General features: G+C 39.0%; 1 protein-coding gene across 3 annotated transcripts in view; it reads left to right on the top strand.

Moving 5' to 3' along the window:
* The window catches only part of dntt (deoxynucleotidyltransferase, terminal), a 133,069-nt gene that overhangs the window by 56,727 nt on the left and 54,217 nt on the right, over positions 1-22,125 (top strand). For all 3 annotated transcript variants that reach the window (XM_044135928.1, XM_044135930.1, XM_044135929.1), the window contains exons 4-8: positions 2,948-3,118; positions 10,539-10,610; positions 10,692-10,815; positions 13,305-13,437; positions 21,365-21,467. In XM_044135928.1, coding sequence (XP_043991863.1) covers positions 2,948-3,118; positions 10,539-10,610; positions 10,692-10,815; positions 13,305-13,437; positions 21,365-21,467 — 603 coding nt within the window. The remainder of the gene's footprint in view (positions 1-2,947; positions 3,119-10,538; positions 10,611-10,691; positions 10,816-13,304; positions 13,438-21,364; positions 21,468-22,125) is intronic.

Below are 22,125 nucleotides of genomic sequence, written 5' to 3'. Positions count from 1 at the left end.
AACCATTATTGGAATATTTTTAAACTTTTCACCAGTTTAATTGACAGATTAACCTTTTTTTTAAACACTTTCTCTGGTAATAACTGAAAACTATTGAAACTGAAAAAACAATAAAGCTGCTCAAGGAACCAACACTTTATTTAAAAGTTCAGCACTTTAGATATTTGTAAAAATATTCTGTATCGATTGAAATCTGTTCGTAGAATGCCCTAACTAATGACCACAGAAACTGTTAAACTTCCATCCATCCATCCATCCATTATCTGAACACCCTTCTTCCCTAATGGGGTCGGGAGGGTTGCTGGTTCCTCTCCAGTTGCGTCCCGGGCGAGAGGCGGGGTTCACCCTGGACAGGTCGCCAGTCTGTCGCAGGGCAACACAGAGACATACAAGACAAACAACTATTCACACGCACACTCACACCTAGGGAGAATTTAGAGAAACCAATTAACCTGACAGTCATGTTTTTGGACTGTGGGAGGAAGCCGGAGAACCCGGAGAGAACCCACCATGCACAGGGAGAACATGCAAACTCCATGCAGAAAGATCCCCGACCGGGAATCGAACCCAGGACCTTCTTGCTGCAAGGCAACAGCTCTACCAACTGCTCCACTGTGCAGCAACTGTTAAACTTTTCAGTAAAAACCATTTTTTCTAATATGGAAAGTAAAATGTCAGAAATGAACACAGCAGATTCTGTTCTGTTTCTAATACACCTGAATGATGGTGGGGACGTTTTGTTCTGTGGCGCTAACAATAAAACCTAAAAATAAATTGTTGGGGGGAACGGAACAACCACACACTAACCTGATTTTCAAAAATGAGCAATTTGAGAGGAGACAGAGACATGCCAGTTAAAAATGACACGTTAGAATCGCTGCAGTGTGCAGATGGACCAAATTATAACCTTCTGTTCAAACCCTTTATTGCTTTTTCTTTTGTACATGAAGGCAGCTGGATATTAATAACTTGACTTTATGTCCACCTCCAACACTCTTTTTGTTGTTCTATATTTAGCAGCTGTCTTTTCCTGGAAATTGCAGACTATTAGGACTATTAGGTGCTTAAAACAACCGCCCAGCTGTTTTTTGGTAAGAAGTTTATATTTTTTAGTGTCTGTAGAAGGAGCCATTTCAAATCAGGCGTTACTTAGCAACCGCAGAGAAGCCCAGCCTGTTACCTAGCAACCCAAGCTGAGCTCCAGGACATTTGATCAGCTGCTGTATGCGCTGGATAATGGCTGCTGGAAGAGGCAAGTGTTTTGTTGTTGACCTGCCATCCAGAAACCACTCTTGTTGGTTGTGCAGGAGGCTCCACTTCTGCTTTTCAAAGATGTACGGTTGTATAATTGTTCATCATTTTCATGTGAGTGTAAACTTTGAGACCAGGGGGAAGGGGGTGTGGCCAGTTCTTCTTATTTGGATTTAAAGAGACAAACTCCCTAAAACAGCTCAGAGTTGGCAGAACTGACCAGACTAACATCATTATCTATGAATAATTTTATGTAAAAAATGTAATGAATATGTGTAATATTGACCACAGATCTATCCTTTCCTGCTCAAGAAAGCATAATATGTCACCTTTAAAACTTGTTTTTATTATTTAAAATTTGAATGCATTATCGTTTTGAATCTATATTTAAAAGCAGCTGGATATAAATAAAACCACTTGGTGTTTTATTTCCAAGAACCTTTTGGACTCGATATTTAGCTGCTGTCTTCTCCTGGAAAGCTCTGCCCGTTGGAAATAATTCAATAAGTCCAATCTGTTCTTTCATTAAATCCTTTTGCGTCACCTTAGAGATGTTTCTCATGAGGCAGCGTCACTTATTAAGTACAGCTCTATGGTGGTTCTCCTCACTGGCTCATGTCTTTCTGCTTTCATCTCCCCAAAGCCACGGATTCTCCAGCACAACTAGGAGTGATGCTAAATGACCGAAAACAAGATGGCTGCCAGTTTGTATTAGTTTGGAGTTGGTCAGAAAGTGGCAGATTTTGTTGCGCCACATTGTTGGGTCATAAAAATACAACAGGAACCATAAAAAACATGAAATATACAATTTGAAAAGTACTTTTTATACAGTGAGAGATCAAGCAAAGTGTTAAAGATAATCATGAAACAAGTAGGAAATTAAACTAAAAGAGTAAAAAGCATTGTAATTATTGTACAATTAAATAAAAAATAATCACAAAAACATGTGAGGGGTGTTACAAATAAGACTTTGATATAACTTGATATTTTTGTGAAACCCTGAACTGGACAGTGCCAAAGTTTGAACGTCTCTCTCTGAGTCCAATGTGATATGAAAATTTTTTTTCTCCCTTTCTATTTTGACTTCACTTTTGTTTTGTACTCTTCAGGTTTGATTAAAATTATTAGCTCTTTAAAGCCACAGATTTAATAAACGGTTCACTTACTTTGTACCACGACTGGTAAAATCACTGAAAAATTTAAAATTTTGGCTCCTGGCTGTGGATGTTTCATGTTAACATTCGATTCTACCTTTGGAAAAAAAGAAGGTACTATCACCACAGAGCCTCTTGCAAACATGGGGAAAATGACTGGAAACTGTTTCCTGTATCTGTGTGTGTGTGGGTGTGCGTGCGTGTGTGTGGGGTGTGTGTGTGTGGTCATCCAAGAGAAAAGCAGCATGCAGAAGGTCCTAGACAGGGACACTGATGGAGAAAAGACAGACTGAAGACAGAGGAGTGAAATGGAGCGTGCAGTTATCTCTGTCTGGTTTTCCTTTATGGTTGAGTGAAGAAAATCCTCACCTGGCATATTTTTTGCGCGACCTCATTTTCTCTCCTTTTCTTATCGGCCCCTCTCTTTTTAAAGCTTCACAATGGTTAATATGTCGTATCTTACGGAGGGAGGAAAATGCTGCTCCTCTCTCCTACATTATCCTCCAGCCTGCTTTCACCTGTCCTTGCCTTCATCCCTCTAGGATGCGTTTGAAGTTCTGGCGGAAAACTACGAATTCAATGACATTGAGGGACGGTGCTTGGCCTTCAGGAGGGCGGCCTCCGTCCTGAAGAGTCTTCCCTGGGCCGTGCGGTGTGTCGGGGCCACACAGGACCTGCCATGCCTGGGTGAACATACCAAGGCTGTCATCAAGGTAAGACCCAGAGAGACTTGCTGCTTCGTGCTAACTGAGCTTTGAAACAGACACTTTCTCATCGCTCCTCCTACTTCAAATCAAATGACATTTGTATCAAACGTTTGTGCAGCAGAAATTTTTGTTAATTTTTAAGATAATAAATGTTTATGTAGCACAATGTTTTGTTTGATTTTGCAGCAGTGTGTATTTTGTTTTTTGTTGTTGTTGTTTGCAGCTGTGGACTGGCTGGCTGACCTTTGACCTCTGGAAACATGTATTAGTATCTTTAAAACGATAGGAGCACATAGAAAAATTATTGTTGACACCAGTTTAATTTAATTTGAAGAATGTCGGGGCAGGTAGCTGCACTTGGGTTCACTGTTTCACTGTAACTGTGTTTTGGTTGGATAGTTCTGTTTTAACTCCCCAAATACATGTAATAAACATGAAAACTACCAGCCACTTGATAGTTGATGTCAGTAGAAATAAGAACTTTTTTACAAAAACAACAACAACAAAAAACTACTCAGGAAAGCTTTAAGCTGCGTTGGTGCTGAGACTAAATTACATGCACACAATTTTCCTAAGTTATATTTCCTGGTAGTTGTATTGAATTTGATTTTGGTTAGATTTTTTAACCCTTTCCCTTTTCACCCAGGGTTTGTGATGTAATGAATAAGATTATTCTTTCATATTAGTGTAGAGAGGATCGTTTCTATGAGCTCCGGTCCATAAATGTTTATCTTTTACCATTTCAGAATAACATTAATTGAAAATATCAGCCACTCAGAGTAAGATTTTCTCCTCTGTTTAGTTTCTTTGCTAATTTAGTGTCAGGAATCAAATCGTAGGAAAAGAGCAGAGAGTGGTCAGTGGTTTTGCTGATGCGTGTGATTCTATCAGCGGTGATGAAGGATCCAAAGGAACAGTTGTGTTTTGTAGTAAAATATGACCTTGAGTGTGTTTTTAATAATTCATTAGAAGTAGAAAACCATGGTTCTAGTTTTAAACCGTATCTCTGACTCCTGCATCACTATTCGATCAATTATTAAATTAAGATAGATGTTTAATAGTGTAATACTAAACGAAAAGCCTTCCTTTACTGATACATTGATTGAAATTTTTTATTTATTTATTTATTTTAAATCTGTTTATGGTTTTCTCTGATAAGTTAGAGGGAATTTTTTATTGATTTTTCTTAGTTTTTCTTTCAGTTGTAAGTATTTTTTTAACAGGTTTGTTCAGTTTTGTCACATATGAATGTTTCAGATCATAAGAAAAACTTTAATACCAAACAGAAATAATGAGATTAAATTCAAACTGAAGGTTTAAAATGATGGCACAAGCAAATCCTAAATCTGTGTGAAAGAACCTGTTACCTATTAGATAAAGTCTATTGTTGATCTTAAAAACAACTCTGATGTTCGTTCATTGGAGAACAGATCGCAAAAAACGCTTCTCTATGTTGAAAATTTATTGAGGATTTAGATTTGATTGCACAAGGTCAAGTCGCTGTAGTCACAATGTCCCAGAGAAAGAGCAACAATCATTCAGTGCACACATGGGGTGACGTAGAGCAAAATCACAATGAGCGGTTATGAAAGCCGTGGGGAGGGGAGCCGTGGTTTAGACACCATGAAGGCCGAACCGCGCTCTGCCTCTGCCTCCTGTTAACCTTGATCACTGCTGCTGCTCAGACTGCTTTGTTAAAGTCATTCAGACTGTTGACGTACAAAGCAGCCTGCGTTGAAGCGAGCGCCTGTCAGTCTGTCAAAGCTCTGTCTCACAATGCAGCTGGCTTCTGGTTTTGGCCTTCTAAACCGTTCTGACGCCTCATTTCAAGTATTCAGAGCTTTCTTTAACCCTTTAACCCTCTTTGTTTTCTGCATTCTTGCACAAAATAAACCACCAAAGAACTTAGTTTATGGAGCGGCCCTGCCAGCCGGCAGGCCAGAGTCCTAGAGAAAAACTGATAAAAGCCAAAAGAAGAAACAAAACCTAAGAGATTTTAGGTTGCAAAGCGTTGTGCTTTGCAGCAACGATTCATGTTTGGCTTGATGATCAAACTCTTCATCAGCTGTGTTTCCATTGACCATAATATGCAGCAATTTGACATTTTGAAAATAAATCTGCTTCACCGAAACATGTAAATTGTTGTTTGTCGATGAAAAAGGATGAGGTGGTTTTTGGTTTTTATCAAAATTGGTTAATTTTGCAAAACTGCAATAGCAACACTTTTTGTGCATCGCACCAGTCACATGCTCGACAACCGGATGCTGCCATTGGTGCAAACCAAGAAGAAGAGAACAGGAAGTAGTTGGAGGATGACGGTGTGGCGTATTTTTAATGAACAAACTTTTTCTCGTGGGATTTTAATTGCATTCCTTCTCTAATGGAAACATCACAATTGCAATTTTTTTATTTTTTTTTTAACCTTAGCAAAATATTGACAAACGGAATGGAAACATGTGAATGCTGTGGTTCTCAGCTTTGGTCCTCAGGATTAATTGTTCCACGTGTTTTTGTTGTCTAAAATAATGATTGAATTACTTCCTCAGAATGCCATTAAGTGTTCCAGAAACCAGGAATGTGCTGGCAGGAAAAACATCTACAACATGGATCTGGAAGATCAGGGTGCAGAACCATTCTGCTAATCAATTTCAAATATTGTTTGGTCTTTTCTCAATTTCTAGTTTCAGAAATTTTTCATTTCTTAGTAATTGAGCAAGCTTAGAAGAAATCAGATCTCTAAAAATTCAAGTTTATTTGTGTAGAGCTCATTCGTAACAAATGTGATGTCAAAGTGTTTGAGAGATTTATGTTGAACTGAAATCTATTTAATTCATTATAAATTTAGCGTATAGAATTACACAGTATGTAGAGGACATGCATGAAGCACTTTCTGTGTGGAAGAAGGCAGAAATAAAATGAACAATAATTGACTTTGAGTGAAAGTGCAGCTGTCCTCTTGGTTACTGCACAGTTTGTTGAGTTTCTTGCTCTGTAAAATGAATACAAACACAATAATTACAGTCATTTAGGCCCAAATTGCTGCACGAGTTGGACAGTAGAGGATGAAAAAGGCTACACATAAACAACACACAGGAAGATGGAAACGTGCAAATATGACAAGCACACAAAGCCAGTTGATGGTGATGATCTGATCAGTACAGACCCAAACACACAAATCTCAAAATCTTTACTATATGCACTCCATATGTATATTTTGTTAATGACAAAGCAGAACACTTTCAGCGCTGGTTACTACATTTGACAACAAATCCAAAGTTTGAAAAATATAAAAACATGATTTGCATGACGTTTAAAGGCACAAATAAAAACACATGAGAGATAAATTTACATAAAAACACTTAAACCAGTGCAGACGGGGTCTGGACTGCAGCGACGGCTCATAATGAGCGTCGTAATAAAAATATTTATAGCTCCGTTTGGACGTTTCATAAACAAATATTATTGGTAGTGCTGTTATTGGGGCTCCCACTGTTAATATTTCTTGCCAACAGGACAATCCTCAGTTTTAAGCTATAACATTTCACAAATATTCCTCTTTGCACAAAATATCTTAGATCATCAAGAGTTTTGGGTTATTTCTTGAACTTTGCTCACCACTGTTTCCTTCCTGGCATCCCGAACAAATTTACTAAATAGAGATTAGATCTGATATTTGGGAATTTAGTCAAGAAGCTCTGTTCTTGTAGCCATTCTCCGATTCATGTACATCTGTCTTTCCCATGTTGAAGAGAGGCTACACTCATTTCTAATTAACTTTAAAAAGGGCAAAGTAAAATTGTAAGAATGCTTCAAGGATTTTAAAAAAATTAACATTCATATATCGAGAACTTTTTGAAATTAAATTTTTTTTGTCTTCTTCCCCACCAGGGGGTCTTTTTGTGGGCTCTAGTGTCCCTTAAACAACAGTAGGCTGACAGGAAAGGGGGGAAGACATGCGGCAAATGTCGTCGGGTCCGGGAATCGAACCCACGATGGCTGCGTCGAGGACTGAGGACCTCCAAACGTGGGGCGCGCTGCCCCCTACGCCACCGGAGCACGCCCCGAAATTAAATGTTTTATTTAAGACAGCATTGACTGAGCTGCAAGTTTGACATCTACATCAAAATGCATAAAGTAAAACTATGAAACATAACAGGAATATTCAGCTTAGAAACCAGCACTGTTAGCTACAAAACTCTGAAATACCCTTTAACTCTCCCAGGGAGACTTTAAGCGCCAGAGTCTTCAGAAGGTTGCTCCATAAGCAAGGTGCAAAACAAGAAAAGGCAGTTCAGCCTTGATCAGAGAGAAATACTTTGGCACACTCCAAATGAAACTCCAGGACTGAAAATCACAGCAATGTTTGAAGGTGTAAAGAAAGTATTTACAAAGGAGGCGAGTTTAACCCAGCAGAGCTTGCATGTCCAGGTTCCACACAGGGAATCTGTTATTAAACATCAATCAACAGGATTTCAAAAATAAAATCTGAACAAGTTTTTTTTTCCCAATAAAGAAAAATCAAGTTTAACTTTCAGCGTTTTTATTAAATGTCCGGTAATTATTCTGAACTAAAAAGCATCCTCTGTCTCCCTGCGGCATAAAAAACACCAAGACAGGTTTACTTGTAATGCACATTTCAGCAGCAAAGCAAGTGAAGATGCTTTACATGATGAAAGCACAAAAACAATAAACAAGTATCAAACGTTGCATTTTCTTAAATGTCATCATCAAAATCATCCGATGTCATCGTCACAAATGTTGGAATAAAGAGTAAAATTAATCAATGTTCCAGTAATTATTGACCATTATTGAAGCGGCATTTAACATCTGTGCACCAAAAATCTGGAACAAACTTCCAGAAAACTGTAAAACAGCTGAAACACTGACTTCCTTTAAATCTCAACTAAAAACCCACTTGTTTAGAGTTGTATTTGAAACGTAATCAATTGCAAATTTATTGACGGAATCTGACTTGATGTTGTTTTTATTGTTGATTCTATGTTGCATTGTGTTTTTGTGTTTGATTTGGTGTAAAGCACTTTGAAATGCCTTGCTGCTGAAATGCGCTATACAAATAAAATTTGATTGATTGATTGACCAAAGGCAGCTTTAAGCAAATGGGCTTCTAGCCTTGATTTAAAGCAGTGGTTCCCAAAGTGTGGGATGCGCCCCCTAGTGGAGCGCAGTGCCATTACAGGGAGAGGGGGGTGCGGGGTGGGGGGGCTCGGGAAGCGGTATGGATGCATGAATAAAAACCAAAAAGTTACACAAAGGTGTTTCACTGTACATATGGTTTGTAGTTTGTTTTGTTGCAACCTGAAATGTGAAATATCCAGTGGAGTTTGAAAACAAAATATGAGTATTGGTTTATGTCTGGTTGAATGATGTGTGCCCAGTTGATTTTTTTTTTCCTATTTTGGAGGGGACTTTGTTGCAATTCATATGGGGAGCCCAGAAAATGAGAGAGCCAGTGTTTTAAAGGAACTCAGTGTTTTACAGTTTTCTGGAATTTAAAGCTTATGAATTCCCTGCCTGTCGTAGATCCAGCTCAGTAAAGTTTGGTGTTATCTGTGTAACTATGCAGTATGTAATTATTAAAATGTCATCAATTAAAACGGAAAAGAAAACGAGGACGTAAAGTTGGACGTTAGCTTTTGTCAACAACTCAAAGGCACAAGTGAGACTGTTGTGCAACATAAATAATCACCCGGCCGTAACACGGTGCTCTAAACAATAAAATGATTTAGTGAAGCTTCGAGGCAGGTAAGTTTCCTTGAGTAATTATAATAATCGAGGTACTTGAATCATTTGAGGAATCTGTCCAGCCCTAGATTTTTACAGCAAAAGGACACTGTGTATATGACAGGTAACTATTACAATGGCGAATTGGTAAAACCAATTTTACTGAGGTCAGTGTAATCAAATGTATTGGACAGACAGGCAAAAGAAGTGGAGTGATGCTCCTTCCTGTACCAGTTATGCTGCAGTAATATTTCATAACATTCACTCAAATGTTTTGAAAATAAAGGTTAAAATTTTCTTTTCATTTCTTTGTGTGACCTGAAGTTGTTGCAATAAATAATAAATTCATTTTAAGGCGTCTTTTAAAACAACTTTCCAGGGTGTTGATAAATGTACTGTACAGTTTTGTTGAAGCTTATTTATAAACTCTCACCAGTACACACGGGTCACACCGCAGGAGAAAACAGTCTGCTAACGTTACTTCATCCTCTCACTTTGTCAAGCTCAGGTCGGAAATCATGGCAGCTTGTCAGAGAAAGTTTGCGTGGAGGGAGCGCAGAGTCCCTGCAGATGAGAAAGTTAAAAAAGGGCAATCCAACTTTCTGACACGTTAAACCTAACATCATCACAGTGGGTCTAAGAGCAGGCCTCCAGATCTGTCAGAGCTGTCAGCGCCAAGGCAGAATTATAAAACAAAGTAACATAAATGTGCCGCGGAGACCAAATTAGACAGTCTGCGGATGACCTCTCATCTTTGTTGTTTGTGTGCGACGCAGACACCCACCTCACTCCCAGCTCTGCGCTCCCAGTGTTGTCTCTTTGAACGGATTGCCTCGCGAAAACAAGAGAAATGACATGACATGACAAACAAAGTGAAGCCGAATGGAGTTAAAAAAGAAAGAAACAAAATGCTTGATGTGGCTGTGAACATCACAGTGACACCATCAGCGGCGACTGAGCTCCTCGCTGACAACTGAGCATCCAGAGTGTGGAGAGGACATAAGCATAGCGACATAAAAACGAGGAGGCGCTGAGGGAAGCGTGGGGATGAATGTGTGTAAGGCAGAAACTGCGCTTGTGAAGGAGCATATCTTTCCTGGAGCAGGAAGTGTGGTGAAGCATTATCCTCCCGTTTGAGGTTGGCCTTAGCTGGAGGCTTGAAAAGCAGAGGTGGACGGTTGGATGCTTGGCTGAGCAGTGAAGGCTGCTGCACACTGCTCTGTACTCACAGCCTCAACCTTTGGATCAATAGTTCATCCATGCTGGTTGCCTTTCCTTTATGCTCAAGCTTAAAATGAGCACTAAGCCCTGCAGAATTGAAAAACATATCAATCTCAATCCTTTTTTTAATACTAGCCAGGTAACTGCCACTTGGTTCACACAACGGCGACGTTTAAAATGGAAGTGCAGACGATTTCATCTGGAGCAAATAATGGAGTCTGAGGAAAGAAAACCGTCACCCAGGGAGTTTAACGATTGTCATTAAGCTGGTGTTAATCCCAGGTTTCGCAGCAACAAAGATGTCATTTCTGGGAACAAAATGGAAATGACGACACCTGATTTAAGTGAAAATGGTTTGCAAATGAGCAGCTATTTGAGGGCATTTGCTGACAGCAGACAGAAAATAGAAACCCAGGAAAACAGATCTTTTCTCTCCAATCTCATTTACTTTTATGTTTTACAGGAGATCCTTCAATATGGCCGCTCGTTTGAGGTTGAGAAAATACTCTCTGATGAAAGGTGTCAAACTCTCAAGGTTGGTAAATGAAAACCAACTTCAGTTAGTCGTTCATTTGCTTTTTTCCAGTCATTTCAATCAAACCTCATTCCCTGGCAGCTGTTCACGAGCGTGTTTGGGGTTGGACCTAAAACAGCCGAGAAGTGGTACCGCGGAGGGCTTCGCTCGTTCAGCGACGTTCTGGCGCAGCCCGGCATTCATCTGAACCGGATGCAGCAAAGTGGTGCGTCAAAAATTTCCCCCGTCTTCAGAAAACCACTTCGCAAATTATAGATCAGGGAATTCAATACAAGCTTGCTTCCAAAAAACACTCGACAGCCTAATCGTTAAATTTCCACAGTGACTGTATCTCAATTAAACTGTAAGAGGTTTATACAGAGGTAGTCACACTTTTTGATCTTACATTGCAATCCTCTGTCTGTTGAAGATTTCCTCTGATGAACATGAAGCAGTTTAGTGTGATTATAAGTCTGCATTTATATTCAACCCCCTTTACTTTAATACCTCTAAGTAAAATCCAGGGCAATCTAAAACAATACCCCAAACTTTGAACACCTCATAAAGTTGTGTTCAATCCATCATCTAAACATGAACCAATTGCAAAGTGAAGAAGACACGTTTGGTGATTGATTTAGTTGGAAGTAATTTGACTGATTTAGTTAAAGCTTGTGCAGCGTTGTGTGTTTCTATCGGTGTATCAAATAAAACAGGAGCCAGGTCTGAGAAATCAAAAGAAACAGCAGAGAGCTCTCTGCACAGTCTGCTCCAAAAGGCCTCCCTTTGCAAGAAAATAAAATCCAAAATAAAAAAAAAGAATGAGTCAAATAAAACAAACAACCAAGACAAAACCATCACAACTGCATCTTATTTCGACTCATATTGACCAATCAACTTTCCACGGTAAAAAGAAAAAGACATATCATTCAGTCACCGGTATAAATATATAACTTATGAAACGTGAATTAACAAAGAAAAATGTTTGACATCTGGATGATAGTGTAATTCGTCTTTCCTCCTGCTAGCCAAGTGCAGCATTTAACCTCCTGCGCATGTCAGGCTGCGTCGCTGCACTGCATCAGGTGCTTTGATGTGCAACAGGAAAAACGTCAAACGAGTGCTAATAAAAAGAAATAATAATAATTTACATAACAAATAACGGCTGATTTGGTGGAAGCTTAACTTAAACTAATAATTAACTTGTTAAACTAGCCTGATAAAAACTAGCCTCTTGTCCTCTGCTGTTACTGTTGGTACTCTGGCAGATTATTAGATATTTTTCCCCTGTTGTAATGAAACAAAGTGTGAGTGGAACTAGTATTTTCTATCAATATTAAAGCGTTATTGACTTAAAACAAGCTCCTGCATCTTACTGTAAAGTTAGTTGTGAATTAGTCTTGTCTTATTTCAAGTATAATAAAATATTTAGACTAGAAACTAGACAAAAATGGTTGGTAAGATTTTGTGTTTTTGCAGTGTAGGCGTGTCACATTTTGCTGGATAATAAATTGTTCCAGAAATTATTATTTGGAGACCATTTTCCATAATAACTCAAGCACATGCTATCAAAGATCATATAATTTTTTATTTCTAAGAAACATTTAACACTGAAACAGATTTTATTTTTAAATATTTAAAACAAACACCCAAAACAACAAATAACATGGAAACAGAATTTTGTAAACAAAATTGTTGAGACCAGCGAGAATTTTGTCACATTGAAGACATTTATCATCTAGTCTTTGGAAGAAAGGGAGACCCAAATGGAAACTATTGAGCTTTTTAAATTTTATTATGTGATTAATTGATTCGTGGTTATGAGATATTGACTGAGTGTTGAATTGGCCCTGGAACCTGATTTCAAAAGCCAATGGTGGGAGTTTACTTTGTTTCTTTAATTATTTTCTTCCTTTGCCTTTAAAAATGGTGAAAGTTATGAATTGTTTTCTTTACACTTCATACTTATGCATCATTTCAATCTGTGTGTATAGTTCAGTATGGAACTGCAGGTGGATAAATCACACAGACACGCAGCTTTTCAATCGCTTTCCAAAAGATGCTGCCAGTTGCACATCGTGTTGCACTTCATGACCGGGGTGATTGAAAACCTCAAATTGCAGTGTTCACAGGTTGCCATTCATTTCAAACTCCATTCAATAGTTTATAATGCTGACAGGCACGTCCATCAAAACGGTCACAATCCATCGTTCGGAACGCCGGATTCGTCACTTTGAACGGAGAAATGTCGCAGGTTTTTGAAGTGGAAAATGTCTTTGAACCCTAATCGCCTCGCTGCATTCTGGAAATCTCTACTGAGCAGAAACAAGAGCCAACCCATTAATTTTCTGCAGCACCGACAGAGAAATCATTAAAGGTTTTGTAATTAATTGGAGGTGCATCGCTGTTCGTCTGAGGAAAAGAAAGGAGAATTAAGTGCTTTTTAAGTGGCACAAAGACGGGAGAAAATGCAAAGTGAGATGCATAAAATGAGATAATCATCAATGCATCAATTATAATTAGGAACAGTTTGTAGATACAGTAATCCTCCTGTGTCTGCAGCCGGACCACGCTGTTAGTCGGCTCCTATCAACAAGCGGAGCGTATCACATTTCTACCTTACTTTTAATCCACCCTGACTCTGTGCTTCCCCAGAGCAAATGGCTGTGATTGATGGCTAGCTGCCAGACTAATAACCATGTGGTCTTTTCCCTGCAGGTTTTCTGCATTATGGAGACATCTCCAGGGCTGTCAGTAAAGCGGAGGCAGAGGCCGTGGGGAACATTATTGACGAGGCTGTCCATGTGATCACACCGAACGCCATACTAGCGCTGACAGGTGGCTTTCGGAGGTACAAGGCTTGTCTCCTTCTTTCAGCGTTGAAATTGTAGATGAAATAGAACAGCGCCTCCGCCTTTTTCTTCCCGCCGCTTTTCTTAAATACCTTTTTTGTTATGCACAGGAAAACGCGGGTCTCGGGAGGTGTTGATTCCCATTTGAATATTCCCTGCTACCTTCTGTCAGAGCAGTAACTGAAGGAGTTAGTTTGGCTTTGAAACTGGATTCTTGGTCTTTTTAAAGGAAAAAAGAGCAGGTCAGTCCTGTTCCGCTGCGAGTCTAGGTCACTCAAATGCATTACATTGTCAGTATCAGGGCGCATGGCGAGTGTTCTTGTAAAGCAACCTGCTGAGTGCAACTTTTTGGTCACAGACAACACCTCCCTCCGCTCCCACCTCTTTGTGCTGCTCTCTTTTTATGTGCGCTGCTTTGTGCCTGAGTGAGCACGGAGCACTCTGCTCTGTGGCGCTGTAAAAATCCAGCCATAACCCAGCAGCGTGTGAGGTAAATAATTCAAAGCGCAGTCTGGCAGTGAGGACATGCACTTGCTTCTCAACGGGGGGTGAGAGAGCTGCAACGACTTAGCTGATGACCTTTAATGCTGTCTGGGCTACAAACATAATATACACTTTCTCTTCTTTCCTCCATAAACCCTAGAAAGGTTCATGCTTCATATTCTAACGTAGATCTGGTTTTCCTGCTCAGCAGAAAATAACTTCACATTGAGCTTTAAATGTAAATAAAGCAACTTGCTTAGTCTAAAATGATCACAATCGCTAAATAATAGTAGCATGCTGTTTATTCATAGAAATATTTATAGCTTGTTTTTTTTTCCCAACCCTTTAAAAGGATTCACGATTAGCTGTAACAATAGACTTTATTTGAGAAATGTTGATTTTAGATATAAAAACAATACAGTAACAATACTGTTGGCTTTTTGGTTTTTATAAATTTTAATAAAATATTGACACACAAATGCATTCTTGGTAAATGATGTCTAAAGGTCCAACTGCCTAGCTCCGTCCAGCCAACATAGTGACGAATAACGTCATTAAGCCTTTTTAATTTGAACCGGAGCTCGTTGAAGTCAATGTGAATGTAGAAATCCCAAGAGGTAATGAAGGTGAGGAGGACCAAACGGGGCAAGAAGTTGGTGTTTTGCTGCTGCTACTACCTTCAGCTTCCTAAATGAAACAATGAGACCTCTGGTCAGACTTCGGGATCCGGTAAGTACTTGATTAGCTTTGGGTCCGGTCTTTGTTCGAACGTAAACGGCAGTAGTTCCACCGGTACTGCTACAGCAGAGCTCCGTTAGCATTTAAGAGACAGGAACTGCTTGTCAGATGTTTCTCCCAGCGTTTTTCGCTCTTTAGCCCGGTGTTATGTCATAGGCGCTTTGTGGATAAAAACTGTCAGCATGGCATTTATTTTTAGCTCGTTATGGTAACGATCACCTGTTAGAGCCTTTGTCGGTTTTGCTCTTACAAATGACTCAAAGTCTTCTGGAGAGAAATGTTGAGAGCATAAATGTAGGACCTTTGGAAGATTTGTCCGGTTCTCTCCCACTGCACTCTTCTGTTTTTTGTTTTTTTGTGTAGGAAGCGATCCAGAATTATTATTATTTTTAATTACAGCCATCAGTGACCTAAAATTACGCCAGTCAAAGGCAACATGATAAACAGCAACTCAGGTGAAATTAGCCTTCCTGTGTTTACTCCATATGTTCCAGTTCAGAATGGATCAAAATGTGTCTTCTGGGGAAAAAATGCCCATCTCCATGGGTGAAAAATATAATAAAGATGTAAATTTTTTGAATTAATTATGAGGTTTTTAGTTCATAGGAAAATTACAGCATATTTAGACCAACGTGTTCAACTAATCCTGGTTCACTTTAAAGTGTGGTAAGTTTTGAAACGCTGAATTTCTATTTACACTCTTAACATTTGCATTTTTGTCAAAACGTCTGTACTGCAGTATACACAAAGAAAGTGTACAGCTTTTTCAAATTAATACCGCATCAAACACTGCCAGAGGAGGAAGAAAAAACATCCCTAATCTACAGAAGGACAGATGACAGCTGGCGGGATATCTGATTATGTAAATAATGGCTCCTCGATGAGGGAGTGTTGTAAAATGAGCTGAGGAAAGTGATTAACGCATCATGGATAGTTAACATCAAGAATGAAGGGGAGGAACTACTTAAGATTTATGGGCCAGCAGCTCGCTGCAGAGCGTAAAGGGGCCTGTGAGTGAGCCGTTACGGATTTAAACCCGACCAGATGAAGCACTCATTTACCTCGCTTTAGATTTATGCAGACTTCAGGAGTCACATGAGACTTCACTGGAGCCATGCAGAGATGTAGCTGAAAAGTAATGGCTTTTACTCCATCAGTCACTAATTTAGCATGTTCTTGCTCAAAAGCAGACGACGCCTGGAGCAGTTCAAACGCTCCAAGCTGCTCCACTAATAATCGTCTGATTCTCTGCAGTGGTATATATCAGATATCTTTTTGAACGTACTGTCAAAGCTTGATTTAATAAACTATAATTTGAGACTCTCATTAGCTTTGTGGCCAATAGCCCTTGTCAAAACCTACAAGTACAGTATATCGTATAGCTCCTCGGATAGATATTTTCGGCTCTATCGCGTCTTTTATCTCTGGATAAGATGCACAGAAAATAACTCTGCTCCCAAAACTTTTGCAAAATAAGGGCTGTACTTCATAGGCTGGAGTTGTCATCCACTTCAGAGGAGAGCAGCATGGCGGGGATTTGTTGATGCCACTGACATTAGGCTTATTGAAAGGACAGCTGTGGAAGGCGGGTGACAAGCCTTAAAAGCGGTTTTGTTGGGGTGGAGGGGGGATTAAAAATAGATTAGGCGTGAAAATACATCTTCTACCAGCCCTCTGCGTGAAAAGGCTCGCACTGTGTCAGTGGAGCGCTGTATTTATTTCAGCATGTTGCCGGCGATTCCCTGCTGTGGATCTTGTGTAACATCAGATTGTCTGGAATATTAACTCAAAGTGACACTGATGAGAGGGGTGGGGGGGCGGTGGTATCTGCTCTCCAAAGCCTCAAACAGGGGCTGAATATTGTGCTTTGTTTGCCTGCAACAGCAGCTCAGATAAGGATTCCTTATCGGCTTAATTCATGGTGTCATGATTGTTCGGCCCAACTCTATTATCAGCTCACAGGAGGGGAGAGCAAAACAAGCTGTCTGGCCTTAATGTACGATCCAAAGTACTTGGTGTGTCTCCATGGCTTCATGTTGCCTCCATGAAATCAGACAGAGCCGGAGTCAACACATTGCTCCTGGTGACTTAGCTTCTTGAGCGCGTTCCCAGTGAATGTTGGACTCTGCCAGGTCTGTCCCTGATCACTGATCTTGTTGGCGGTGTTGAGTCATGATCTTCTGTGAGTGATGAAGCAGCCAGGACATGAGTCAGCTCTTATGCATGAGGTCATGGTTCACAGTAGGGCTGTAACGATTCCTCGAATGATTCAGGTACCTCGATTATCACAATTATCTTGGGGCAAATTATCTACCTCAAAACTTCAGTAAATTATATTCTATTATTTAGCGCACCGTGTTTCGGCCGGGTGATTATTTATGTTGCACAACACTCTCACTTCTGCCTCTGAGTTGTTACCAAGTGTTGGCAGTATAACATCCAAGTTTTAAGTTTGCTCCGTGGAGATTCTATTGATTGATGATAATGTCTGACCAATAAGTCTCCTTAAATTAACGGGCCCGACGGCTGCAGTACGGCAGCCTCTCTCCTCCTGGATCTCCTGCCTGGTGGCCGGTTCAGAACAAACTGCAGGGAAGAACATGGAGGGTGTATTTATACAGATGAGAAGATGGACTGATTACAGCTGTCTGTCTGTCTGTCTGTCTGTCGCTGCTTTTAATGTACGTGTTGCTTTACGTACAAACAGGAAAAATAAATTTACCACAGTTTTGGTCTGAGCAAATGGGTGGCGGTACAGTTGTCATTTGTGAATGAAGGAGCCTAGATCCCGTTGCTAACATTTCCCTCGCTCAGCTCCTTCAGACTAGCCATCAGCAATTAGCAAACATCTGGTGGACCCGCTGAGCTCATTACACATGCTACTTCTCAGTGAAACACTGCTAAAAACGTTGCTGAAGGGTTAATAGAGGAGCCTGGTGATGACTTTCTGAAGGCGGAGTTTCAGAAAGAGCAGGAGATTTTAAAGAGACAACATGTAGCATTTTTGCAACAGATGACGGTGATATAGTTACTTGATTGTGCTGTAAAACTCACAAGACTTCCCTTTAAGCCCTTTCTCCATTGACACGTCAGTGTGTTACTCAGTCGTTGTCGTAAATATGGGCACGAATCTTGGAACGAGGTGTGGGAGCTGTGCTCTATGGAGAACCTTGGGTTTGTGGTTTTAACGCTCGTAGTTTCATTTTGTCTAATAGAAATTCATTACCGGCCCAAACATAATGAGAACTAACCCAAGTCTCAGTGGAGGAACTATTGAACTCTGGACGTCTGGGTTTCCATCTTACACCAGATACCTGGGTGATCACAAAGCATTGAATAAAGATAGTTCTGATTTCCACCTTCAGCTGAGTGCAGCTGAGCTCTCTCCCTCCTGCAGATGACTTCATTCTGTGGATTTTCCATCAGCAGCAGCAACACTTCCCACTTCTTTATTATTCATACATGTCGCCTTGTCGTCCGTAGAAATTTGTAAATAGCTATGTATATTTTATAGGCCTAGTGCATACCTGTGAATAATTTAGCACTTTCCCTCACGCAATAAAAAAGTAGACATGCTGAATTCACACCAGGTGTTCAAAATGTTTTTCTCTTCAGCTCTGTGTTGCACCACGTGCTGAGAAACACGTGGCTACTACTTTCCACTTTGCATCAGTGAACAAGCAGAATCTTTGTTTCAGCCAAGAATAAAGAGGAAAATATCTGCTTTGCTATAGAAACGTTGCAAAGTGACGTCACGCTCATTTCTATTGCAAATATCTTAGCAAACTTGAAATAACACAAAACTAACTTACAAGTAACCTTTCCTGTTTATTTGGTTAACAGAATTGTATAAATGTGCAAAATTTCAGTATGTTAACAATAGCTTGAAATGCGTGAACAGACATCTTTAATATCTTAAGTTAAATAATTGCATTGATCTGACAGATTTTCCTAAAAGAAGTTAAGATGTAATGCCATGGTGTCTTTTCTACAGATTGGTACTGAATAAAACACAGAGATCAGGTTGTACTTGCGACATGAATGTTTTTTTTTTTTTCTTCCATTCATGAAGCACATTTAAGCTGCACACTTGAGTGAGTTTTGCCTGCACAGCAGAAGCCAGTAGTGAAAGTAATTTAACAACATTAGCACAATGTACGTGCTGGAAACATCAGAGGATCTTGGCTTTGCCGTGTTAAATTAGAGGAACGATTCTCGCTCCACAGAAAGAAGTCAGTAAAGTCCTACCAGTCAAATATCCTTCTGTCTTCCAGGTGGAATAAATATTCAAAAATGAAGGGCAGACATATCATATCTTTAGCTAAACATCCCATCCTCTGCTTCTTTTTGCTTGTGTTTGTTTCTTTGTCATTCTTTTTATGTCTCCTACTTTGTTCATAGACAACAAAGATAACTCATGAGCGACAAGCATGAGCAAAACGGCAGAAAACAAACTTGTGAAAATGATGATTTATGCCCTTTATCCTCTGCCGACTCATCCCAATGTTCCATTAATGCCACCATAACTGTAAGGGCTCAAACTTTTCTTATTTCTGACTCGCCACCTGATTTAGCCGTGAGAACCTTTGAAGCTTTCGCCTGCAGCTATCCTCAGCCTCTCTCCATTCCTTTAATGTCACTCACACTGACTGCCGTCAGTCATTTGCCAGTGGCAGGAAGGAGAGATCAAACGCAGAGCTTTGTGGATGCAGAAGCTGCTTTGGAGCTGCTATCGCCCACAACATTCACTGACATTTTGCTTTGTTGTAGCAGTGACACTGGAGAATACTTCTGCAGGATTTCGCCTGTTGTTTATCAAAGGGTTTCTGTGGGAAAGTGTGTGTAATGTGTGTGTGCTCGGTAATGATCAGCTTGAAATGAATCTTTTTGTTTGTTTGTTTGTTTTTTTTTTGGCAGGAAGAGCCAAGTTGATGCGGACAAGTCCATCATAATAAGCTTTCTTCCCCCACACAAAATCCTCGTGCGTCATTTCTATTAAAGCTGCTATTTTTCTGTCCTCTAACTTAAATGGCAGCCAGAAACCTACAAAGAAAGAAAACCATCCTGTGAATCATTGTAGATCAATTCTATAAACAGTTCAGATTAGATTTTTTAATGTAATTATTCCTAAAACAGAACAGTTGTTGTACACTGTAAAACACTTGAGTCGCATTTCGTTGTCTACTTCTACTCTTTAATAAATTTAGCAAGTTTTAGATGTTCAACAAAAATGTGAGTTTGTGAAAAAATAAATTTACAGTAGTAAGTTGTGTTAATTTTTTATTAATTTTGTCCAACCTCCAAGAACTTTTAAGTTAACGCTTAAAAAAACTGAAAGAAGAAAAAGACGTAAGTGGGGACTATTTCCCAGAATGCTTAGCAGCACGTGTATCCTGAGATGTAAGTGCGTTACATTGATCTGACTTTGTGTGTTATTGAGGCAAATGTTTATTTTAATGCACTAACTGAATTCATCGTGATGTTTAAAAAAATTCTTTTCCAGATCAGAATTTTTCTGTAATTTGAAAAAAGAATTTAAATTATTCTAAAGTAAAAATAAGTAGTTATTTTAACTTGACATTGTGAGTGAAAATAACAGAAATGTGGCTCCTTATCTGTTTTATAAGGGCAGTATTTTCTAGTATGTTGTGAAATAGTCAAGTTAAAACTCACAACTCAAGATTAATAAACTTATAAAACAATGTTTAGAAACTTGTTTTGTGTTTTTTTCTTAAATCGACTTCATGAACTTTAATTTCTGAGTTAAAAACAACAAAATTTCCAGTTGACTTAAATTTCACTTGGCAGCTGGAGGACTTTAATTTTCAAGTTTTTCAAATATTATACAGTGTAGAAAAATGTTATGGGTCATAAATAATTCAAATATGCAAGTTTTGTTTAGGATTTTAACAACTATATTAACTTTTGATTAGTTTCCAGAAACTTCAGTGTCCTGCAAAAAATGTTCGAAATGTTTTCACATTTTGCCGTCTTTCCTCCACAAACTTAAATATGTTTCACTGTGATTTTATGTTCACAACATTTTTACAAATTAAAAATGTGAAAAGTCAAGCATTTCATGTATTCAGCGCCTTGAAGCAAAATTTCTAAAAATTTTTTGTCTGATTGGACCCGAACCTTCTGTGACATCAGCCATTGATTTTCAAGTTTTTTTCTTTATGAATTGACTTTAACTAGGCCAATCTGATACATGAATAACCTTGATTTAAATAATTTTATTGCTCCTGACTCTTTTTGGTTATTATTTTACACCTTCAGTTTTTACTAAATGCAACACATCCTGACTCAAAATAAAAACATGAATTATTCAAACTCTATTAAGTTTGGATGCAATGTTTTTGGGTCTGCCCAAAGAAATTGAGGAATGATTTCAGCGACGCTCTGATGCACCTTTTGTGTGCGTACTGTTCCTGTGGGGGTTCTGCTGAGTTTTATCTGACATCCGTTCCCAGCAGGTACAGTAATCCTGTCATGATAACCTTACAGGACTGAAACCTCCCTTCAACACAGCTGTACTGATGGATGAAACATCAATTCAAGCAGAAACAATTAGACTTGTTAGTACAGGAAGCAAACTAAATATTAAAAACTACTCTAATGCCTACTGCCTGTTACAGTAGGATTAGTTTTCCTTTGAGGATCAAACAGTATATACCGTAACAACGCGCTGTGTTTTATTTTTAGGGGGAAGGACTTTGGACATGATGTCGACTTTATAGTGACCACAACGGAGCTGGGAAAGGAGGAAAACCTTCTGATCAGCGTCATCGAAAGTCTGAAAAAACAAGTAAGCAGACGCTTTCAATTGCCTGCGAAAGTTTGGGGACAGAAAAAAGAATCATTATTTTCAGATGTTTGGAATTTTTTGATGTTTGCAAGTTTACAATAAATTGCAAAGTGAAGTTTGAACATCGCTGCTCATCTGAGAGTTTACTGTTTCACATCGCTTCACTTTAGTGATGCAAAAAAAGTATTTCGAACATAATGGTCGTATGAAATAGCAGAAATAAACTAAATTATAAACTAAAATCATTAAATCTGTTTTTTTTTTTCATGGACTCAGCAAACACAGATATGCCTAAATATTTGAATTTACACATTTGTGCCATTTCTCACCCACATTTCTATATCTACTGAAAATGACCTTCTTATATTTCCTCTTAAATTGTATTAATTTTTGACTTTGTTTTAACTTCTTATTTTACACCATGAGTTATAAAACATAAACTATTACAAATCCTTTAGTTTAAGTAACTAAAAAAATAAAATAAGTTGTAGGCAATTATCTTCCATTAAAACTTCGTGACCTCAATTAATATTCAACTCTCACGTCTGAAAATTACATTGTATAGCAGAAAGAAACTTTTCAACAAAGCTGTTCGGTTTCAGAGACACATTGAGTGAAATGTTTGGAAAGGTTCGACGCAGGCAAACAGAGATGTCAA

This window comes from Gambusia affinis, linkage group LG13 (genome assembly GCF_019740435.1).
Source record: "Gambusia affinis linkage group LG13, SWU_Gaff_1.0, whole genome shotgun sequence".
Classification (NCBI taxonomy): domain Eukaryota; kingdom Metazoa; phylum Chordata; class Actinopteri; order Cyprinodontiformes; family Poeciliidae; genus Gambusia; species Gambusia affinis.
This window is presented reverse-complemented; position numbering and strand designations above follow the sequence as displayed.